Here is a 24,969-nt window from a genome sequence, read left to right on the forward strand (position 1 = left end):
ACAATCCCACACAACGTCTAAAAACGCAGCTACTACATTACAACGTCGCACGCGAAATAGCCTAAAATACACGCACGAGGCATTTGTTACATAAATAGTGTAGAACTTCCATTTTAACGCCAATATAACATATAAAATTGAAGCCTGTAAAAAATATTTTTTAACAAAATATGTAACAAAAACGTTTGACACTAACTACGCTTATCAGTAATTCGCTCAATCCGTTCTGTTTTTGCGCAACACTATGCGAGCTAATATGCTACACTCAGCTTCACTTTAAGTCTTACAGCGGTCGAAGCTATGACCCGACAAAGCAGCACCAAAAAGTGCAACGTCACGGCCCCCATATCCTTTGTGCGTTTGTCATACCGACTAAACCATTTAAGCTCAGGAAATACGGCGGACGCGATCCCTTCGCTTTTGTGTGTGCATGTTTGGTTTAGCCGGCGGTATCGAACGAGGTAGAGGGCCTTAGAGCGATGAACTGACATCTGAACGTGACCGACAATTGGCCGCCGCCACTCTGCACATTCTTGACCACTAGACACGTCACCTTATAGTTTTACATCTAGATCTTAACAAAGTACTGCGCACAGCTAATGTCTCATTGATCTTTAATGACAGTACCGACGAGATAGTTGTTTCGTTTTAGTCCAAAAGGTGCTCTTACGAAACGAACTCGGGCTGCTTCGCAATGTCTCGGCTAGATATCGTCAGCTGCGGTTCTGTAATTCGTCTTTTTTTTTTTTTTTTTTGAGCTAGCCATTGATTTTTGGTGTGAACAGAAATAAAAAAAATAGTTTATCATGTTTTTTACAGCTATCGCAATACGAATGTTGGCTTAATTTTTCGTTAAAGCCTCAGGATTTGGTACGGTCACGTGTCTAGTGATCAAAATTGTATAACATGGCGGCGGCCTATTGGAGGACACTTCTGCCTGATGAACGGGATACCAGTTTATCGGTCTAAGCCCCTCTATCTCGTTGGTGGTACCATATCGCCGGATAGACAAGAAGTGCCGCAAGAATAAAATTTTTGGTGCTGCTTCCATTACAACAATTATTAACGAGTTTTAATTGAGCTTCTAAGGTATTCATAAAAATACATTAGAAAATCAATTGAAACTCATTGATATATTTAAGGGTTGATTGGGCTTCATGGGATTGTAGTGTTGGCTTCGGTCGCACTTAATGCGAAATGAAGTGTAGAATGTCACTTCATTGATCGCCACGTATTCGAGTCAGTTCTTCTTCCCTTAAAATTTACTGTATGGCTCTACGATTTGCTAATGCAAAATTCTGCTTGTGCGTTAGTGTTCAGTATTTGGATTCCTCGTCCAGGGGCATCGATACTGTAGTAGCCCAGTTGACCGAGGTCTTTCTTTCCGGGGACGCATTTGTTTTTCTTCAAAGCTTCCAGTCCTCCGAGGCAAGGTGTTGACGTGAAGTTACAGTGGTCGTTTGTGAGGGACTCCAGGTAATACAGGGTGGAACGTTTGTGGCTGCAGAATAGGCCTGAAACCCGAGAGCATAGAATAAGTAACGCCGCACAACCGTGTCTGTAGTCACTGACAGCTTAAAAAACCCGTGGCATAGTGAGTTCCAGGCAGCTTCCTGATTCAATAAAAATGCGGCATTAGCCGATAAGAACAGCCAAGAACGAATCAGGAGGCAAGAAGGATGAGCAGCCACACCCTACTTTCGTAAGCTGTCACATTCTTAAAACGTCTGTACGTCTACTTTCTCGTACAACACTTGGAGAGCCAATCACCGCAACTTACGGAGGCAGCTCAGCGAATGACAAGGCCGAAACATATGTTTAGACCAAAAAACGCAGTCTGAGTTTTGACATTAAGCAATGCAAAACTCAGACAGCGTCTTTTGGTCTAAACATGTTTCGGCATTGTCATTCGCTGAGCTGCCTCCGTAAGTTGGGCTGATTGGCTCTCCGAGTGTTGTGCGGGAAAGCAGACTCACGGGGTTTTTTAGAGTCTATAGGTGCCGAGAACCTAAAAGGGAGAGGAGTAGACGAGAGCGCGCAGGGATTGCAGAATGCCGAGGTCTGGTTGGAAGGATTAGTCGGTAGACCTAAAGCCACATAGCAGCCTTTGTCTCCACCGCACTCGCCAAACGCGTTAGAACGCGATACGCCGGCCTCCGGCGTTTGGCTCGGCATTCCAACGTCCCTTCTTGTTTCCTCCTCTCCCTCAGTTTCTCGGCGCACAGGTATACTGATTTAAGCGCGATCCAAACCAACGCTTCTTTTTGCGCCTGTAGGTCGTGCGGCTGCGGATGTGACGCATTTCGTAGCGTTTTTGCTGTTTCCGGGCGCGCTTTCTGAGTCAGAACCGTGCGCGTTGGTTTGGACGGGCGAAACTTCGGGCGAGCGCGCACGCAGGCACGAGCGCACAAGCCAAGTGCAACTGCGACAGACTGGCCGGCCAGACGGCGAGAGAAAGAGAGAGAGAGTGATCGCGTTGTCATGTTGGAAGAGAATAAAAGGGAGGGAGGAGAGGGCAGCCAGACGGCGAGACACGCGGAGCCGGAACTAGCTTGCCCTCCTCCGATTGGCCGGGGCACAGGAGCGCCCTGCTACGTCACCGCGCGTTTTTGTGCGCGTTGAGAAAGAAGTTGAATTCAACCAACTTTTTTATGCGCGCCCGGAAGGAGCGAAGAAGCGGCGCGACGTCACGAATATACGTCACATCCGCAGCCGCACGACCTACAGGCGCAAAAAGAAGCGTTGGTTTGGATCGCGCTTTACGGCGCTTATCATCCCGGCGAAGAACGCCGAACCGCTGGGCTGTGAAGGCATGCGCGGCGTATGGCCTTTGCCAGAAGAAAGCTACGGCGCGTGCTCAGAACGCGTCCCACAGCGCGGTGGGCAAAGACAGTGAGAGACTTTCCCGCGACGAGTCGTGGTTCAACAAAATTATTGGCTGCATCTTTTTTTTTTCTTTCTTTTTTTGGACATCCCTGGGGCAACGTAGAGCTGTCCTATAGGTCGCTTTTCGCTCGATAAAGTTTCTAAGGATCGGTCTATAGATTTATATACTCGCATTGGCTATTTTTTAAGATCGGTGTAACAGTTTTGTTAGCGACTTCCGGGGGTAAATTACAGACATCGGAAGCGCCATATCAACGTGTTATCAAAAAAGAGTGCCGATGCTTCCCTACTTTAGTCCGTTTCCCAACAAGTACGACCAAATCCGACGAATCGATGGAGTCAATCAATCAGCGCCAAAAGTGCGTCGTCAAGGCTCTCGTACTCTTTGTGTGTTTAATATCACCGGATAAACCGTTTACGCACAGAAAAGAAAAAAAAAAAATGGATCATGGGGCAATCACTGCGCGTAATTGGTTTAGCGTGGATACACTCTCAGAAATGGAAGGTGTAGTACTAACACCCGTTGTCCCTTATACGACACCCCAAAAACTACAATTCGACGTTCAGTTCACCGACGTCGAACCGCGACGATACCAACTTTTACGAGCGGCTTGATAGTTGAGTAATATAACTCATTAAAATATCTAATTTACGCATTAAAGAGTACAGGGGCCCTAGTCTTCAACATCGCCGCCTGCTCCGATTGGTCAGCGGCGCGGAGCTGACCAATCGCAGAAGACATGGATGTCCCGGTCCCTCGGTCCCGCCATGTAGTTGTGTTTGAGACGTTCTCCCTGTCTTCCTTGTCGTCGTCTGTCAATACCTCAGTCTCAGGTTTTTCACTAAAATATTTGATATACACCTGCTTCACTTGCGCCCTTACATTCTGTTGATTAGAGCATCAGGAAAACACTCAAAGGTTTGTTGGCCCTGCTGCGAAACCTCAGTGCTTTTTTTTTTTTTCTTGCTGCAGTTTTTGACATGTACATTAGCTGAAGCGAAAAATAGGGACTCTAACCAAAAATTTTTAATAAACATTTACCCGACGTTTCGGGACCAGTTCGGTCCCTTGCTCACGGGTGAGTGACGAAAAGAAAAGAACACGTGTCGTCTAAGTGCACATACGGATGTAGGGGGCTTTGCTCACGTCACGCAGTCCCGAGACGTAGCTGCTGGGCAGGGAGCCCGAAGAACGATTCGCGTTCCCCTTTGTGCGCTAGATAAACCAGGACTCAACGAAGAGCCGCTTTCGCCAATTCTTCTCCAAGGCCAGCACGCTGCTTCCCTCGAAGTCGACAGTGTGGCCGGCTGCTCCTGCGTGCTCCGCGAGGGCGCTCTCCTCCACATCCTTCTTCCGGACATCATATCTGTGTCGCTCAAGCCTCTCTGCGAAGTTCTTACTTTCGCCAACGTATGAGACCGGGCAATCCTTGCATGGTATGCGGTAGACTAAGCCTTGGGCCCTTTCTTTGGGGGGCCGATCCTTTGGGAGGGGGAGGCGATGACCGATTGTCGACACGGGCTTATGAGTCACCGCAATCCCTTTCTGGATGTACTGGTAACCAGGAATGGCAGTGGGCTAAGCTTCTCTGTTTACAGGAAGCCAACTCATACTGGCAGATACTTGGGGTTTGATTCCCACCACCCCCGTTGTCATAAAGCGTCGGTGGCCTCTGCACTCTTCAGGCGCGCCTTCGCCACCTGCTCCACAAAGAAAAGCCTCCAGGAAGAAATCAAGGTCATCACATCGGATCTCCGCAAGAACGGCTACCCTAAACGGTTTATTCTTCGGATACTCGAGAAATCAAGGCATCCACCCCTAGGGCGCAGCAGTCCCCCTTCCGTTCGCGTCTGTCCCCTACATTAGCCGCACCAGCGAGACCCTTTCCCGCGTCCTCGGTAGCTACGGGATTGCGGTGACTCATAAGCCCGTGTCGACAATCGGTCATCGCCTCCCCCTCCCAAAGGATCGGCCCCCCAAAGAAAGGGCCCAAGGCTTGGTCTACCGCATACTATGCAAGGATTGCCCGGCCTCATACGTTGGCGAAAGTAAGAACTTCGCAGAGGCTTACGCGACACAAATATGATGTCCGGAAGAAGGATGTGGAGGCGAGCGCCCTCGCGGAGTACGCAGAAGAGGCCGGCCACACTGTCGACTTCGAGGGAAGCACCGTGCTGGCCTTGGAGAAGAATTGGCGAAAGCGGCTCTTCGTTGAGTCCTGGTTTATCCAGCGCACAAAGGGGAACGTGAATCGTTCTTCGGGCTCCCTGCCCAGCAGCTACGTCTCGGGACTGCGCGACGTGAGCAAAGCCCCCTACATCCGTATGTGCACTTAGACGACACGTGTTCTTTTCTTTTCGTCACTCACCCGTGAGCAAGGGACCGAACTGGTCCCGAAACGTCGGGTAAACTTTTATTAAAAAATTTTTGGTTAGATTCCCTATTTTTCGCTTCATGTCTACTCCTAACCAGGCAGAGGGCTGCCGAACGTTTACCTTTAATGTACATTAGCTATTTAGTAAGTTGTATCACACAGCTATCAAGCCACTCGTAAAGGTTGTTATTGTCAATTCGACGTCAGTAGACTAAACGTCGAAATTTAGTTTTGGGTGGCATATATGAGACAAGGGGTGTAAGTACTACACCCCCTGTTTATGAGGGTGTAGCAAACGCACCAAGAAGACGATTCCCGTGATGATGGGCGCTGCTTGAATGACCCCATCGGACCGTTTAGCGGCGCTGCGGTCGGAGTTAAAGTGAAACGGAGTTAGACTGTAACTCAAGTGTTCAGCACCTTACGAGGCAGTGAATGCGAATTCATTTTTAGCGTCTACATCTTTGTGGGTATTAATCTCGTATCTTACTCAATGCACTGCAGCCTGGTTGCTCCTTCCCGCCGTTGACGTAGAAGTCGACGTGTCCGATGGGGTTATAAATGCCGAACTCTTTGAGTATGGTCTTGTTACCTCCGCTCGTGTGAATGGCGTCCACAAACACCGCGTCCCTGAGAGACACGTAGACACTGGTGTCCGCATATAGAGGCGCGGCAGCGTCCAGAGCTGCGTAAGATGACAAAAATTAGGTCGGTGCATAAGCCTCCTGCGTTACCCAGGGGGCGCTGCGAAAAGGGACCTGTTAAGACTTTTTTTGGGTAGTAAAAACTTGAGCGTCTCAAACCGTCACCCATGTACACGCGTGCCGGCCCTGGTGCGGAAAGCTAGATACCGAGGAAAACGCAAGGAAACAGCAAACTTTCGAACGGCCTCGAAGCACAGTAAAAACTAAGACGCTAAGGGCATGAGCCGAGAGATGTTCTGGGCATTATTTTCCAGAGAGAAGAGAGGCGTACCCCAGCGGTGGTATCATGAATCTTTCACTTTCGATATTCTTGCGGCGTTGAATCGAGCCCATTTCGGACGTCCAAAGGTGTTTTTCAGTTTTTCAGCACCACACAGAAAGACAAAAGCTCACCCATCGTACTATGAGTAGTAGGAGGCCCAATCAGATGAGCTTGTACTACCCAAAATGAGGGCACCACAGTTTATTCAAAGCTTCAGCTCAGGAGTCCTATAGTATACTATGCTGCATAAATTTCCGTATTCCTATGGGTGGGTGGCACAAGAAATGAGTGGAGGGATTAAAGGGATGCTGAACCAAACATTTCAGTGTCTATAAGTGGCGCACGATCTTTCCACGACCCAGCAGCCTCCTCCTCTCCCCTCCTCCTCTTCCCTCCTCCTCTCGTTAAATTTCCACGCGAAATTTTCCTCTAAATACATTTCTCCGCTTAGCGGGGAAAATGATGTCACATGATTTTCTGTCGCGTCACCCATGAAAAAATTGAGTTTCTCCGCTAGATTTAGTGGGAAAATTGACTTCACGTTACCTCAACACCAATTCAATTTCCAGCTAAATTTAGCGGGGCGGGACATGGCGACGGCGACGTCGAAGCCGCTCAACGCGGAAACGGGCGCCTAAGAGCTGTGCTCTAAAACAACAGCAACGGGCGAATATAGGTACAAAAATAAACGAATCTACTTTAAACTTATAGTACTTGCAGCTGCATCCCATCAATATCATAACAAAAAGCTCCCATTAACTGCTGCCAATCGCCTCCTCCTATAAAAAAAAATGCTACGAGCGGATGAACTTAAGTCAGCGGATGTCAATACACCTAGAGCAATTTTATAGGCCTTCAGATGGCTGCTCTTCACAGAATTTGCGATACGCTGGGCATCGCAGATGCTATAAGATGTGGAGGATGCATAATAATAAAAAAGCTTATTTATACAAACACGAAACAAAACATAATAAAAGAGCTTTGATGCATTAAAGCTCAAGCAACGCACGAAATTTCAAACACGTGCAGTGGTACTAAATTAGTTATATGTACGCAAAAAAAATCAAGTATCATATTCACTCCACGAACAAAACGAAAATGCATTCCATATGTGTGCCAAAGACGTACCTGAAATTCGTCCAATCAATGTACCGGTGCTATTCTTGAAGTGCTTCGCAAAGAAACCGACCACTCCCGCGCCCAGGCTGTGACCAATAGCATGGACGTCTGAGGCCTTCAGGGCGTCCGGGTACGACTTCATCAGGCCCTGTACGAGTACAGAAATTTGTCTTCCCACGAGGGCTGTGTCACCGGCGCTCTGTATGTAGTTCAGTTGGGAAGCACTTCCTCTCCAGTCCACCAAGATCACGTTGAGGTCTTCCTGCATTTTTTTTTTTTTTGTAGTGTGGCTGAGTTTATGTTTGAAATAGCTCTATTTTTTACGCCTATATACCGACACGCTCTTTGAAAACAAGTCGGCGTTTGCCGAGACCAGGTGTACACTCTAAAAACAGCACGTACATCTACTTTTCCGCACAACGCTCGGAGAGCCAATTACCGCAACTTACGGAGGCAGCTCAGCGAATGACAATGCCGAAACATATGTTTAGACCAAAAAACGCTGCCTGAGTTGTGGCATTAAGCGATGCAAGTGCGACGTTTTGCATTGCTTAATGTCACAACTCAGATCGCATTTTTTGGTCTAAACATATGTTTCGGCATCGTCACTTGCTGAGCTGCCTCCGTAAGTTGCGGTGATTGGCTCTCGAGTGTCGTGGAGGAAAGTAGACGCACGAGCTTTTTTTAGAGCGTAGGCACTACGGGTGCGTAGACACCAGATTCGCGTGAAACGTCTGCGCAACTGCAGTGCCGACAAGAGCGCCACCGCTGCGGTGTTACGTCAGGGTCGAGTGTTGGTGTACGAAAGAAAACAACAACATGCGGCGCGCAAGTTCTGCTGCTTCCTGCACAGGAAGTTCGATGACGTCAGAACGCTGAGCTCTTCTTGGCTGATTGAAAACAATAGTGGGTAGACCTCAAGGCAGCTAGCATTGAGGCCTACCCACTATGCTTACCTAAGCCAATCAGAGCTTGGCATCGTTCTGACGTCACGGCAACCCCTGCGCGAAAAGCAGACAACTTTCTCTCCGCATAAAAAAAAAAGAAGTTTGGTTTATGGTATTGAATATACGAATTTTAAGGGCGCACAAAAGGTTCAGCTTGGTTCGGCTGGCAGAAAACTGAGTCTTACAAGTGGCCAAGTAAACATGTGCAGTCGTCGACAATGCAAGCCGAAACGACCGAGTGACGGCCGGAAGGACCCCGGGGGGCGCTGCCTTCACGCCAGAAGTTGAACTATAGCTGCGAGGGATGGCATGCGGACGAGGTGCCAGGGTTAGTGCTATGTGACTCAACGGATATTCCTTTTCCGCATTTAGAAACGCCTCAATGTGAACCAGTCCTGACTCGGGTTTACTCTTTGCTGCCGCCCCTTTCTCGTCGTCGCTTTTATTATCTGGGCGCGAGGTATCTTTTCCAGAGAACTGATTTTTTCCATGTCCGAACGAGCAAAGGTTGTGACAAATAGAAACAAGCTTAGTAGAACCGCGTGCGCAGAAACGACAAGCGCAGTTGTGAAGCTCGATCAGGCTCAGTCAGCATGCCAATGCAGTCTCGTCCGCATGCTGAATCTGGTTACTAGCTCAACTTCTGGCATTGGGGCAAAGCCACCGGTACCTTTTGGTCGTCACTTGGCCGTTTGAGTTTGGATTGTCCCCGACTCTATTTTAATACCCGTCAGCACAACCACACTCTGCGTGCCTATCCCTCCGAAGAGCCGCCGGTGCTCAGTCGCACATGTGCACACCGCGTCGACATACTCAGAGATCAGCAACACATGACTTTTGAGGATCGGGAGGACTGCCTCTGTGCAACCGGTTCGCTTTGAATAGTGGGTAGACAGAAGGCAGGGCTAAAACGAAAAATCACCTATACACCCGCTCGTGCTTGAAAATAATATTAAAAAATAGGAGCACCCATTGCAGGGCTAGTGTCGCGACACATGCGCGATGGGGTATGGGCAAGAAGAACGACGTCCCTTTTCATAAAACCATTGAGATACGATATTGTAGGCGGCTAGTCGCATTCATTCTCGAAAGGATTGGTCAGGTGCGAAATACGTTAAAGCCGGTCTTGGCAACTCGCCGGGGGGGATCGGTGGCCGAGTACAGCGCTGTTAGAATGACATGAATGTTGCTGTAACTACCATGCAATAAAGAAAAAAAAAAGGATTGGTGGCCGAGTGGGCTAGCGCACACCAGCTCGAAGCACGTGGAGCGAAAGCTCTCGCTGCAGAACCCAAGATACTGGGTTAAATCCTCTCCCCTGCTCGTTTCGATCTGGATGAGCATCATACCGACAGGTGGTCGCACTACTGCGTGATGCACGTCAAAGAACCCAGACAACCGTTGTATGCGCTGGATAAATTTTTCATCTACAGCTGGGAGACTCGTCGCCCGTTGAGAGAGACCAAGTTCTAGGCTTTATAAATATGCGCACAACGCAGTTTTTTTTTTCTTTTTGTACAACTCGCCCAGCTTTTTTGATGCAACAACATGCAGTCCACCGTGACATTTTGACGCAAAGCAAGTTTTCATATTGGATTCTACCAAAACGCCTAACTTGAGTGGCGTCTTTTCTTTTTTTTTCGCTGAGAGTTTTGATTAGGAGTTGGCCCGAAACGCCAGCACCACGGCATGACGCAAAGGAGTGGAATGATGAATATACAATTAACAGGAGATTAATCTCGAAGAGACTCGATAACCATGAAAGGTTTGGTCAATTCTTAACCGCAGCCCTGCGTAGTTCAGGCCGCAGGCACCAATAACCCATGTCGCTTAACCCCCAATTGTTGTCAGGTATAGCGTAGCACTATGCGCTTCTGAAGTATTCACTATATAAGGACATGTTATAGGTCTGTTTTATCTTCTTTCTTTCTTAAGACTTAAATATAAAAAAATAAAATGCTGATCAGCTTGTCAGCAGTGCTCTGGCATGCTTAAACCCTCATAGAAAGGTAGCATAATTTCCCCTCCTTTAGAGGCATCAGACATGGCGAGTAAACAGGCTGGCACACCTATTTTGAACAGGCGCAGCTCTGACATGTGAAATTCCTGACAATTATTTTTGTGCGAACTCTCGAAGGTGTGTGCGTAGGTTCCTCGTTGTGTCTGTACACCCACCACTCAGACTTTAGTTACGGACAGGTTTTGAAATTCCAGCGTGGTGCGTCCCCAGTATCTTTTGACTGATCCGCTGCCAAAGTGATTGCGCCTTTACCCAATCAGTATCTCAAAAAACAACTCAGAACGCAAAAAAAGGTGAGGATAATAGGGTTTGCTTTGCTTTTATTTAGCTCTCAGTGACTTAAAGCGAGGCCCCCTTGCTCATATCCCCCTCTTCCTTGAGGGAGCGTGTGCATAATGCGACGGCACCAACGCGGTGATTGAGCACGTGCCCGAAGCTGAGTATACGCCGACGCGTCGGTTGGATCTCAATTCTAGCCACACGCTGACGAAACACTGGTATCCAATTCGTGTCTGCACTAGGCTGTAGCCCAATGAGGAGTGCAAGTTCATGTGCTTTTTGAGCAGGTGTTGCGGTGACTTCAGAATTCGCCGAGCTTTGATTAGCTCCAATTGCAGGATAGTGGATAGACCTCGAGTCAGCTACTGTTGAGGTCTAACCACAATCCCCCCTTCGGAGCCAATCAGAGCTCGTCGTTCTGACGTCAGTGGAACCTCCACGCAAGGAAGCAGACAAACTTGCGCTGCTCCCCATAGTGCCAACGTATCGAGAGCGCAGCAGACCTTGTCTATAGCGGTGTTGGTCCGACACCGCCGAATATTTTTGCGTGAATACCCGCCTAACCAATACAGATTGGTCGCAGAAAGAACTAATTGACAATGAAACGCACAAAAAAGATGCACGTACGACGCGACATGATACGAACTTCATTCTCATTACACATGTGCCGGTGGCGAAAGCGAGGCAATACAGCTCGACGAAGGTCCAGACCGCCCCCCTTTTAGCAACCACGACAGTGTATTGGAGTAAAGAGTTATTGATTTAATCAATGACAACTTGGGAAAAACCGGGCGGGGGCTCATTATTTTCAGGCGTCTCGCTTCGCGTGATTCGTTTTGTGGAGTCGGACAACGCCGCAAGGTCATTGAATTCAAAGTGGTAGCATATGCGGAGCGCAATTGCGTCTGCTTCATTTGCAGGGGTTGTGGTGACGTCAGAACGCCGAGCTCTCATTGGCTTTGATTGAAGGAGAGTGGGTAGACCTCGAGGCAGCTTGCTTTGAGGTCCACCCACTATCCTTCAATCGGAGCCAATCAGAGCTCGGCGTTTTTCTGACGTCACCAGAACTCCTGCAAAAGAAGCAGATGACTCGCTCTCGGCATAAGATGCACGAGTGGAACGCCACGTGTCCTTTCACGTGTCCCTTCAGCCGCAGTCGCGCTGCCAATACGTCGTACGAAAGACAGTCTTCAGACACTGCCTCAGGCGTGTTTCCTCCTGGTACATGACGGTCACATTGTTCACACAAACACCGTCTGCAGAACAGTTGCGAAGCATGCACGAAGTTTCCAAGATGCCGCAGATAATTACGTCAACATGTCTGCCGCCAACGCAGTAATAACAAAAATTGTGTTGCGTGCATGTTTGGACAGCCGGAAGTCAGTCAGCCTCAATGGCAGTCTCGTGTTTCACCAGTAGATGAGAAATTCAGCCAGCGCAGCTGTACGACGGTCAGCCTGCGGGGTCCTTGACGCGTACCACGCGGTATAGTGATACACGTGGTGTTAAGTAGTGGAACCACTGACCTGCACGGCAGACCACAGGACCCGGGCACTTACCATCCGCAAGCATGCCACGGCGCGAGACTACTTCTTCATAAACTACCATCAAGAGACTCGCGCCATCCTGAACAACTGGCTGCAGCCAAATTGCTGTCACTACCACCTCTCGCTCTACCAATCAACCGGAGCGAAGGCGGCGCAAGCCGTGACGTACATCAACGGACCGCATATAAAAAGGGGAGCGCGGGACGAGGCGCGGCGCGCGACCAGTGGAACACTTGGTCTGGTTGAGCCGAGAGCTACCATTCATCTTCTCATCTTTTTAATTATATCATCTAAAACCGTACCCTGGCTTGACGTTCCTGCGTTCTCGTCCATCCCACCGCTGCCACCAGTTGTTAGGTTCCGGAGGGAGGGACGAGAACGCAGGAACGTCAAGCCAGGGTAGGGTTTTAGATGATATAATTAAAAAGATGAGAAGAGGAATGGTAGCTCTCGGCTCAACCAGACCAAGTGTTCCTCTGGTCGCGCGCCGCGCCTGGTCCCGCGCTCCCCTTTTTATATGCGGTCCGTTGATGTACGTCACGGCTTGCGCCGCCTTCGCTCCGGTTGATTGGTAGAGCGGGAGGTGGTAGCGACAGCAATTTGGCTGCAGCCAGTTGTTCAGGATGGCGCGAGTCTCTCGATGGTAGTTTATGAAGAAGTAGTCTCGCGCCGTGGCATGCTTGCGGATGGTAAGTGCCCGGGTCCTGTGGTCTGCAGTGCAGGTCAGTGGTTCCACTACTTAACAGTGGCCAGATCGAAGCGACACGAGGAGGGTATTTGTGTTTTTCATACGGTGGACGAGAACGTCAGTCGAATATTTCTAGATAGAAATGTACGCTGGTTTCGCCTCCTTCGTTGGGTTCCCTCTCGTTGTAGATTAATATAATTAGACCTCCCAGATTCTGCGTGCGACAATGAACACGCGGCCGTTTGTTCGAAATATCGTGCGCAAACTTGAACATGTATTTATTGAAGGCAGAAGAGGGAGTCGTGGTATCCTTGAAACTTGGCCGAATTGATTTTGCATTTGTGATAATTAAAAACTTTCCGCCTGTCCACTCTGGCGAAGAAGGAAGACCAGCGAAGCTGTACTATGGTGGGAATGAAGTAATCGCCGGCTGCAAGTCGGCAAGCCAGAGTTGAAAGGTTGAAATGGTTGCCGCCATCTATGAGCGACGGCGGTAGCTGTCCGGGATATTGTGTCGACATTTATTTGCTGGCGGACACGATCCTGGAAAAACTAGCCCTTAACAGCTCCGATGTAAAAACAGCGCGATTATGGGAAGAGGGACGAGTACGGATGCACACGGACAGAGTGGGGGTTCGTCCTTTTTTCCCATCGATGTTTCTGAAGCGAGAATGCTGCAGCTGGGCTACATTGGGTGCAGCTGGGCTCGTCAATGCACTTCCACGAATCGGGGCGCCTAACTTATGTACGCAAGGTTAATATGTTTCTCCTGTTTTGGCGCCCATATTTTGATATTTTTATGAAAGAGCTCATGGAGTAATGTTAATGCGGAGGTGTGTGTTGAAAATGAACCGAAATATCAAATAAATGTGAATGCCTGCGCGTACTTGCAACGTGCCATCGTGGACAGGAGTGGTTATAACGCGCGAGAGGTTGCCATCCCATGCCGGATGCACTCTGACAGGACTGAGAAATTGTGATTTCTCTCTGAAATTAATTGCTCTCCCGTTTATGGTCGCATCGCCACTTGGCCGTCCGCAATACTCCATTTAACTAAAAAAATAACAACGAAAAAAAGTTTTAAGCAGTCTGGTCGAGACACGCATGTCAAAAATTAAATTTTACGCGAAAAAAAAAATTTTAGAGCAGTAGTGATGGCGAGAGATTTATTTGAAGTTCTGCGCGCAAACTCCATGACGTCACGGAATGGTCATCCGCTCAACGAGATGGTCATTCACTCTTTCCACCTCAACGTGAAGGCGAAGCCGATCCACTTCTCCTCCACGCGTCCGAAATTTCGAGAGAGAAAGTAAGTGAAAAGGAATTGACTACCGACCACCGTGCTACCGACTAAATCGCGTCTCGCGCCGTCAATATTGCTCTAAAATTATTTCCTGACACGCGTGTCCGAACCGAACTGTTACTTTTTTCTTTTTGAGGGGGAAAGGGGGGTTTAAATCCGGCAGCAGCCGATGCTATATAGGATCCGATGGAGTCGTCTTGGCAGTGGAAAACGTGCATCGTTTGTAGTAATCATGGACTGTCGGCGTCGCCATCTTGCTCCTGGTGTGTGCACTGTCCACGTCAATATTACTAGATCGAAGTAAGTTGACAAGCCTTCTAGAAAGCTTAACGTCTTTTCGTGGTGCGTTCTCTCGGTGGCGCTCGATATGCTATCGGCCCGCCATTTATGGGCAAAAGCGCCGGAACCGGTGGAACGTTGGATGCATATTGCCTGTGCTGGAAGGTGATTTTATATTGCTTCTTTTTTTGTGTGTGGTAGACATTAAGCTTGCCGTAAAGTTTAGATAAAAAGAGCGTCATTCGAAAACCGGTCTGCTTATAATAAATACTTCGTTTTATAAGACCTTATGCAGCCGTCGCTACGAGGTAATGGTACCAACCAAGCAGCGTGAAGAGCGGAAATCACTATAGGTCGTTTCTGCTCATGGTTGGTTCACCGATGATAAACCAGGTACAGAAACATAACAAACACCATGATAGTGCGCTTTTGGCGCTCCTTGGTTGGCCCCATCAGCTCGTGTCGTCTGCTGATAAGAACGCTTTGAACCGTTTTGAAACGCCGCTTTTTCGTGGAGCTTGCCGATAATTCTATCAGCACGTTTGTTCCAGATCGCCTGAGAGTCTAGGATTTGTTAAGGCGCGCCCACGGTTGCTAGACTGGTGCGGGACAAATGATTTTTAAATCCGCATTGATAAGCCATCCTTCGAAGCAGGGGCGTCGAAAAAGAGGGTGAGGGAAAATTAAGACTGACCGCAGCCGAGGCTATAGTACCCGGTGCAACCGATTAAGCAGTGACAAAAGTACACCGTCGTCTTTTTGCGCTTGCCTGCAGCGACTGAAGCAATCACACACGTTGAATGTATCGGGATCCTGCGCTTTTAACGCGAAAGCCTTACTTGTCCCATTACGAGAAAAAGCGGCGTCGGCGTTGTGCCCGAAAGACGGCCGTAAATATCCGTCATCAAGCACGCGCCGCTCAAGGTCAGAGCGGACGCGCGTCAGAAATAAACCACAAAGAAAAGCATAGCTACGCAGATGCATCGTCACGGAAGCCGTGGAGCCGGCGGGGACGCCGCGCATGCGCAGTGGGAGAGTGGGATGACACCGCCGGAGAGCCGAGTGAAAAAGGAAGACGTGGCGCTCTGCGTGTATGAATGCGATTCATGTAGGAATGATTCCGCATTCCTACACGTAAGCAGTCTTAAGTGTCTTCGGCGAATTTTTTTCTGTGCGTGATTGGTTTAGCCGGTTAGAGAGAAGCGCACAAAGACAACGAGTGACGTAACAATGCACTTTTTTGTTGCTTCATTGACCATTGGATTGTAAGGTTGGCTGCGGTCCAACTTTAAGTAACACGGAGCATAGAAGTACTAAAAAGAAGGGGGTTAACCTTATCAAGAAGGGCATCCTTGGTTTCCGGAACGTACGTTGTGCTGGAATTCTCGAGCCATCCGTGCACCACTATGACGAGGGGTCTCTGAGTGGCGAACTGAGTCAGCGTCGTGTTTCCGGATCCCGGTTTGTAGTCCAAAGTCACCGGCGTCTGGCGGCTGCTTCGGGAATACAAAAGAAGTGCCGTCTTCACATTGTCGGGGTCATCCGGAAGACAAGTCGGGAGAGTCAGTCCGTCGTCGGACGTGAAACAGCCGACGTAAGCGTAGCAGACGTAATCGCCGCTGCTGTCCTTTATCTGAAACGAGAGTTTGGTCGCATCTTTGTTTAACCATTTGTTTCTAGCACCTTCTCAAAAATGCATGCGGTGGCATTTCCCCATGGTGTATACTAAAAAGAAACACAAACTATTGTTCGGACCCTAGCAAATGGCCAGGCTCAGAAAAGGAGTTTTAAAAACTGCAATGTGCGCAGGGGCAAGGGGGAAATTAAACGTCATCCGCATTGTCCCTGCGAGTATCGACTTTTTTGTCCGATCCGTACTCTAAGCTTCGCCATTCGCCTTTCGCTGGCAAGTGGCGAATGGCGATCCTGGTATTGTTTGCCGTGGTTCGTTCTCTCGTATTCTGAAAGAAAGTTGGCTCACGGTCTTTTGTTAGCGTGCAACGTGCAGTATCAATGGCGAAATGGGGAATCTGCTGTTTTACCAAGATTAAATAATCAGAACGTTACCGCTCGACCTTACGGGTTGTGGTATTATAAATGTGGGTATTTTCACGTCTTTGGCACCTCTTCACTTTGGCAGCGGCGGCAGCGCGGATGGCACACGGACTCTAACTTCTTGCCGGTGCTACTTTCAGTTACCCCGACTGGCGGTGTGCTGAGCCTATCTGGAAAACTGCAAGCCTCTGGATCTGCCTCATTTTCATCGACATTGCTGTGACGCTGAGCCTGCCTTGGAAAGCTGCAAGCCTTCGGATCTGCCGCAGTTTCGCCAGCGTTGCAAGTCATCAACGGTGACTCGCCATCGTTACAACGCATGTTGCTTCAGTTGAATTTCGAGGCTATGGCAGCACCACAATCGGTTGTGCGATAAAAGGGTCCATCGAACACACGGAGCGTCACTTTGGCAGCGGCGGCAGCGCGGATGGCACACGGACTCTAACTTCTTGCCGGTGCTACTTTTAGGTTGGTCTTTTATTTAACTTTTTAACTATCTAGCGCCTCGTTTTAGTATTACCGACGCTGCTGCTGCTGCCAAACGCTGCATTTTCTTTTAATGTGTTTGTGCGCATAGTTATTGCTTTGTCTTGGAGTATGTCGAACAACGATGACCGTTTGTGTTCACGATGTGACAAAGTGTTTGACGATGATGAACACGCGTTGTCTTGCTCCGAATGTGGGTGTGTTTACCACCTTGGCGACTGCTCTGGTGTGTCCGAGTTGACTTTCAAATCAAAAAGAGACAGTTACAAGAAGGGTTGGCGGTGTTTCAATTGTAAACCGGGCAGATCGAAGGGGAGCCAAGTTAGCAAACCCAAACCGGAGCTTGACGTTGCAAGCCTGCTTGCGGACATAAACCGTATGCTAGACAGCTTGGCGCCTCTAAAAAAGACGATAGACAGCATTGAGAAAAAAGTCCAGGAGGTTAGCGATAAGTATGACACCTTCCTAAAAAACCAAGTTCGCCACGAAACCGAAATTAACTGCGTAAACGGATGGACACCGTAGAAAATGAGAATCCGGCTCCTGAGGTCGGCAGACTGCGGGATGAAATCAACGATCTTGAATGGCAAACCAGAAAATTAAATCTGGAGCTTCATGGGGTTAATCTGACTGAAAACGAAAACTTGCTGGAAAAGGTGAACAACGTTGCGTCCCGGCTGCAGGTTCCGCCCCTGACAGAGACCGAGGTAGTCGCCGTACACCGACTACCCTCAAGACGTGATAAAGTGCCCACGATTATCATCCGTTTCGCAAGGCAGTCTGTCAGGGACCAGTGGCTGCAAAATAAAAAAAAAGCTGTCGGGAACTAAGCCGGATGTTTTCATTGCTGAAAACATGACGAAGCAGAATAGAGCGCTTTTCTGGGTGGCTAAAGATTGGGCCAAAACGTCTGAATTTCGTTGTGCATGGCATCGAAATGGAAGCATTCTGGTACGAAAGCGGGATGGTGAACAAGCGTATGTCGTAAAGAATGAAGATGACTTGTCAAAGCTGGCGTAGGGGTGATGTGGATTATTCCTTACTTTTTAACTTGTTTCTTTTTCCAGTTCATGGAAAATCAAGCTCCACTGTTTCCGAATGAAATAAAATTTTACCTTGAGAAAGAGGGCAATTTCAATTTAAAGTGTTTTCATTTAAATGCGCAGTCCGCGGTGAACAAAGGTAATTATCTTGAACTGCTGTTTGATCAGTTCGGTGTTAATTTTGATATTGTAATGATTACCGAGACTTGGTACAATGATGACTCTGACATTTTTCGTTTACCTTCACACGACACATTTTCAAATCGCATTTCGAAGCGTTGAGGGGGATTAAGCATTCTGACTAAAAAAGGTATCGACTGTGATGTATTAAGTGATTATTCCTTTATAACGAAGGACATAGAAGTGTTATGCTTACGTAATGGTCAAAATGTTTTTGCTGTATTTTACCGCCCACCGGATGGGAACCTATTAGCATTTTTCGAAGCTTTCGAGACTTTTTTGGTATTTATAAATGGCAATCAATACAATGTCATTTGCGGGGGGGATTTTAATATGGATATGTATTCTGACACCACCCCGAAAAAGGAAATGAACAACCTAGTCAGTATGTATGGATGTACTAATACCATTGTCCATCCAACAAGAATTACCCTACGCTCTGAAACTACGTTAGATTATTTAAAACTAAATTTCACACAGACAGACTGAGCAGCGGAGTGATAAGCTGTGACCTGAGTGACCATCTTCCAATATTTTTGTGTGTTAAGCTTACTGTATCTCGAAAATCTATGAAACATCGACCTGCGGTTTTTCAAAACATAAATAAAAATAGCCTCGATGCATTTAGACAGGACATCGCAGCTGCTGCTTGGGACAACGTGCTAATGCAAACAACGGTTGATGATGCCTTTAACACATTTTTAGAGCAATTTCTTAGGCTATATGAACGCCACTTTTCATATATATCTGTAGTGGTATCCAACAAAAGTCGTAAACCATGGGTAACATCCCGTCTGCTTGGAAAAATTTGAAAGAAAGATGCGCTATATAAACGTTTCATCAAGACGCGTGACCCAGGTGTCCTTAAGGAGTTTAAGACTTTCCGAAACAATTTAACCAAAGAGCTGAGGAATGCAAGAAAGAGTTTCTATTCTTCCCTTTTTTCGTCGGCAAACGGCCGTACCGACATTATGTGGAAACATTTAGGCTCACTGGTTAAAGGCGCTCCTGCATCAAATAATATCGAAACATTGCAGAATAAAGGTGTGAAGTTAACCAATCGAGAGTCGGCCAATGTGTTCAATGAATATTTTGTAGACATAGGTGTTAGCGCTGGTGCTAACGCTGATGTAGCTAATGCTTGTAAACATGTTTTCCCCATAATTGTAGTTCCATCTTTTTAAAACCAACTGATAGTTCGGAAATTCTTAATGTGATTACACACGTAAAAAACAGCGGGAGCTGTGATGCCGACGGCTTACAAATTCTCCCAGTCAAGTATGTAGTTGACTTAATTGCATCATTGTTAAGTTATATTTTTAATCTATCTTTGGAAACAAGTGTGTTTCCCAAAAGAATGCAAATTGCAAAAGTAACTGTTATATATAAAAAAAGGTGACAAAAACGAGTTAGGTAACTATAGGCCTATTTCTATACTGCCTGTTTTCTCTAAAGCTTTGGAGAAGTTACTTTATCAACGTCTAGTAGATTTTTCAAATAAGTGGGACCTCGTAACTTCATCGCAGTTCGGTTTCAGGAAGAACTTTTCAACTGAAACTGCACTTCTTAATCAAAAAGAGTATATTTTGGAAAATTTTGAGAACAAAAAATATGTTTTGGGGGTCTTTCTAGACTTTACAAAGGCATTTGACTGCCTTAGTCATGTGGTTTTACTTAAACAGCTTGAAGCGTATGGCATCCGCGGACAAGCTTTGCTACTTTTACAGTCCTACCTAGAATATCGCCAACAGTATGTAAATGTAAACGGTCATTCATCCACTGTAAGGTTCATCACGTCAGGGGTCCCACAGGGGAGCATATTGGGACCTTTTCTATTTAATTTATACATTAATGATATCGTTAACGTAAATAAGCATGCAAAATTCGGGACCTACGCGGATGATACGAGCGTATTTGTTTCTTCCGATACTTACGACGATTTAATCGATATGGCAAATCTGACCTTATCAAAGATAAAAAGTTGGGAAGATAGCAACTCCTTGAAAATCAATATTCATAAAACAAAAGCTGTGATTTTTCGTCCAAAAAACAAGCCTGTGGTGCTGTCTAAAGTACTCACTTTTAGCTCTACTCCAATCGAAATTGTTAGTTGTTTTAAAACTCTTGGAGTCATTTTTAGTGAGGGTATGTCTTGGGATTATAATCTTATCCCAAAGTTAGCTCGAGTAGTGGGTATTATAAATCGATACAGATCTGTGTTAGCAACAAATGTTAAATTATTGCTTTATAAATCATCATTCTTCTCCCACTTAACGTATTGCCACCTTGTTTGGGGAACGTCAACATTTACCAGTATTGAAAAACTTTTTATGTTGCAAAAGAAAATATTGAGATGTATATGCAACGTGCCACGCGACTTTCATACCGCTGATTTATTTAAGATCTTTCAAATAATCAATATTCGTAAGTTATATCAGTATCGGCTTTCTACTAGTTATAAAAGTGAAAAAATAAGAGGTACATGTCTTTTGGAAAACCTTGCGTCGCTGAGTAAAACTTCTCAGTATCCTACCCGTAACCCAGAGAAATGAAAGATGGTCACGCAGCGAACAAATTATAGCTCTCAAATGTTAAGCTCCACACTCCCACATTTGTTAAACAACCTTAACAGCAATAACATTGATCTAGAAAGTCTAACCTTTAGAGACTTGCGCTTATTATATGCTTGTACATGATCCTTTTCTCTCTTAACATTTGCAAAAAGTGCTTTTAGTTGTGTGCACTGATTTCTAACATCATTGCCTCTAGCACGCTATTATGTTGCTTTTTGTTTGTTTTCCCGCATGCTTCCTGCTGTCCATTGTAGGGGCCCAGGGACTCGTCAAGCTGCTTACTGCAGCTTATTTTCTTGGGCCCTACCATCATAAAGGATGGAAATAAACCATTATTATTATAACTCAGGCACTGTGTAAGGGTAGAATTTTTAATTTTGACCAAACAGATATATGTTTGCGAGTGTTTTTGTTATTTCAATAAAGTTATTGTGTTATTGAATTAAAGTTAGGGAAAGAAAAAGACAGCTGGCGAAAAATTGGGCCAGGAGCGGAGACAGAACCCGCAACCTTTTCCTGTTAGGAACGACGCCTTAACGTTGCATGCTGAAATGAAGTGCCGCGTCACTGCCGCAATTCGGAACTAGCGCGGGTCTTAAATCAGCAACGGCTGTCGCCTACACTCTAAAAAACGTCTGTGCGTCTACTTTCACCACAACACTCGGAGAGCCAATCACCGCAACTTACGGAGGCAGCTCAGCGAATGGCGATGCCAAAACATATGTTTAGATCAAAAAACGTAGTCTGAGTTGTGACATTAAGCAATGCAAACGTGACGTTTTGCATTGCTTAATGTCACAACTCAGACTGCGTTTTTTGGTCTAAACAGATGTTTCGGCATCGTCATAAGCTGAGCTGCCTCCGTAAGTTCCGCTGATTGGTTCTCCGAGTGTTGTGCTTGAAAGTAGACGCACAGACGTTTTTTAGAGTATACCGAGTTAAGCGAATTTGAAACTAACAGTACACAGAGAGCTGATCGAAAATTGAGTCCGCCGAAACCAGTGTCCGGGATGGTCTAATCGGTTAAGGCATCGCCCTGGGCAGGTCAAGGGTGCGGGTTCAATCCCCGCTCCTGGCCCAATTTGTTACCAGCTCTCTTTAATTTTCCGTTTCCCTCACTTTAATTCAATAAGTTCAATAATCCCTCTCTCCCCTCTTTGTTTACAATATTACAACTGCTGCACTTTTTAGTCTCCATCTTCATGAAAATACATAATCTTCATTTATATATATAGATGGCGTTAGGCAGAATCGTCGGAAGGTGTAGCCGACCAGCGAAGGAAGGCAGAGATTAACGAAGGAAGGCAGAGATTAACGAATTTTATATATTAGCCAACTTATCGCGAAGTAGCCCCCAAATAATGTCCCCCTGGCTTGTAACTCCCCTGCACAAACAGCATAAATGTAAGTTTCACGCCTGTAAAGATCTGCAAAGTAAAAAAAACAAAAAAACTGTACTTAAAACACCTCAATGGCGTATGTGTGTATGTAATGCCGGAAATAATTTAATTACCAATCAAACGCCAGCATAAGCTAATGGTGTCGAAAGAAAAGTAGGGCATAATAATTATATTATTTATGAGCGCACCGGCCATTGAGAACTCGCGGCAAGATTATAACAATCACGTTGAATCAAATATATATCTTTCGTAGTCCTTGCTAAGACGCTCTGATCCCATTAAGCATTCTAAAAAAAATTCACAAGGTTCTAGGAAATAAAAATAATAAATCATGAATGATAGTATTGCGGACTGTCAAAATTCTGTGTAAAAAGTTACACCTATATCGTTCCTTTTTTCACCCCGCTAACGTCTCGATTTGGTTGATGTAGAAGATTGCTCACCTTCCGTAATGCATATAAATGCTTTTTCTTTACTTTTAGACGAAACGTTTAGTTAGTTTTTACTATTTACTGGTAGGGAAATGCTCTCCGGATTGCCTATGTTGTGCGGAAATATTTCACTCCGATTCCTATAATTGTAATTCGAAATCCAGCGTCTAACGACGGCATGAACGCAAACAAATTTACGTAGAAAGCGAAAACTCAAACGTAACCTCCACTGTATTTCAGGTACAATCTCAGAAACATTAGGGGTATATGTGTTTGTCATAGCTTTTCTCTTGAGGCTTTCTAGATTACAGCATGGCCTAAATCGATTGCGCCTTCCGAAAATTTTGTTTAAATTGCGTAAAACATTTCACTTGACCGAGAGCTGTTTGTGTGTGTGTTTGTTTTTTGCTTTTTTTTTTAGATTTCAACATTTAGTTCTTTCAAATGCCAAAACCTTCTTTTTCTTTTGCTGAGATTGAAATTATCAAATAAATCTGGACCCGCGTGATATAGTGATTGTCACACTGTATATAGCGTGTCCCAAGTCACCAGGCTTGATCTACCGGGTGATTCAAGGAGACGGCAGGCTCTTTAAATCGACCGGAAAATTCGGTTTCTTAACCTATTCCGCTACGACTTTGTGCAGCGTTGCCCACATATGGTGCTTTTATTTTTCTTTTCTTTTTTTTTTAATTTGCAAAGAGCGAACTTACCTGAGGAAAAAGTAAAGAAAGAAAAAAGCTTAGCTCCTCTGGAAACGCAGCGACGCCACCGGTCTTCAAACAACGCAAGACTGCTCGCGGCCACCGTAGTTCTTTAAAATGAACATAATCTTTTTTCTAATTTACCTTGGTTAAAAATAAATGCAAGCAATAAAAGCAAAACTTGAATTAAAAAAAAAAATAAAAGAAAGCGCTGTAGCATGACGGCGTTCATGCTGCCGACGGATTTCTTCTGCGTATCGTCTGCTTTCTTTCGCCGGTCGGCTACACCTTCCGACGCTGCTCCTGACGACATCTATCAATACGAGCGTGAAACTCGCCCTGCAACTCGACTTAAGGCTGTTTCACATGCTGCAATTCTCGTCCAAAATTGGTGCGATTTCCAATAAATCTGCGTTTAAAATCGCAGTCGCACTGTCGCAGCGGCTCTGCGACTGGTTTACACCAAGTTGTTTTTTGTCACATGAGTCGGTGCGATCGGTTTCTCGTCAACCAGCGGTTCATTAGTCAGCTTTCAGCTGCGAAATCGAAAAACATTGAGACACTTAAAATCTTTTGGTTTAATGCCTAATTATTAGAAATTTCTAGTTACCTATTGTATTCGTAAAACATTTATGTTTTTTAAGATGTTTTTGTTGCATTTGAGGCAAAGTCAAACGCGTCGCGTCCGTGTCCGAAGAGCCGACCGCGTCGGCAGATATCACGCGGTTCTTGGAGCGTGTGAAACGAAATATTGCGATCGCACTCGCTGCGTCGGCCGTCGCACCGATTTTTTTGCGCACAGTCGCCGCATGTGAAACAGGCTTTAGTCGTCTGCGTCGCCGCCCGCCGTTCACCCAGGCAAGTTTCTATACAGGACATAGCGCTTGTCCTGTATACTTCTTGTCCTTGTCTTTCTGTTGCGCTATTTTATATGTTTTACCAAGTTTCTTCGTCCTATTTTTTACAGAAAGGGAGCTACGATTTGTAATTTTACAACAAAAAACCGACCTGTGAATCACACCTTTGACGAAAAGTTTAGATTACTACGAGTATGCGTCGATTTTTACGATTCATTTTAGATCGAACCTTGTGACTTGGGACACCCTGTATATTAAGCTTGATGAAATGTCGTTCACAAAATCACTTGCATTCATGGTCGCCATATTAGATCACATAATGTAAAGACAGACAAGTCTTAACATAGGAAGCGTATAGTACTTTAGCGAGTTTAAGAATACCCTACAAAAAGCTTTGTGTACGCAAAGAAATGGGGTCATCGCCACTGTGCATTCGCAGAACCCAACCCCGTTTCTGAATGGCGGCGATGCTATTTATTTGCGCGTGAAATTCTTTTGCGTAAGGTATTTTCGACCTTACCATTACGTATATGTGTAAGATCGCTCGAGAACTAACCTTGGGGAATAAGGTGTCCCAGAAATTTCCTGGAAGCACTCCCTCAAGGAGGTTTAGAAACGCTCCGAAGAACCGTGTGATGCTCCCTACGACAGTTATTTTTGACTGAGAGCTGGTTTCTGGGTCCTGTAATTAATAGAAATAAACGTATAAATAAGTTGAATGCTGAGTGCTGAAAAACTATTTCATAAAATGACTCATTTAGATTTGTAAATCTGAAAGTCTCATGTTGGCCGCTAAAAATTATGCAATGAGCACAAACAAACCTTCTTCAT

The 24,969-nt window shown here is 46.1% G+C and overlaps 1 protein-coding gene across 1 annotated transcript; it reads right to left on the reverse strand.

The window, feature by feature from the left end:
• Positions 1 to 1,275: 1,275 nt before the first annotated feature.
• Positions 1,276 to 24,969, reverse strand: LOC115322217 (phospholipase A1). The gene is made up of 6 exons (XM_042292544.1): positions 24,961 to 24,969; positions 24,695 to 24,820; positions 15,743 to 16,042; positions 7,356 to 7,608; positions 5,752 to 5,946; positions 1,276 to 1,514 (listed from the first exon to the last, which is right to left on the reverse strand). The coding sequence occupies exons 1-6, from the start codon at positions 24,967 to 24,969 to the stop codon at positions 1,276 to 1,278; spliced, it is 1,122 nt and encodes a 373-aa protein (XP_042148478.1).

The sequence above is a fragment of the Ixodes scapularis genome, unplaced genomic scaffold (assembly GCF_016920785.2).
Source record: "Ixodes scapularis isolate PalLabHiFi unplaced genomic scaffold, ASM1692078v2 PGA_scaffold3__209_contigs__length_174095766, whole genome shotgun sequence".
Taxonomy (NCBI): Eukaryota; Metazoa; Arthropoda; class Arachnida; order Ixodida; family Ixodidae; genus Ixodes; species Ixodes scapularis.

Excerpts from the sequence above, each read along its gene's own strand:
- LOC115322217 (XM_042292544.1), bottom strand. Across the intron at positions 16,043-24,694 it reads GGGACACCTTATTCCCCAAG|ATAAAGGACAGCAGCGGCGA; the intron begins GTTAGTTCTCGA and ends CTCTCGTTTCAG. Across the intron at positions 7,609-15,742 it reads AGGATGCCCTTCTTGATAAG|GAAGACCTCAACGTGATCTT; the intron begins GTTAACCCCCTT and ends AAAAAAATGCAG.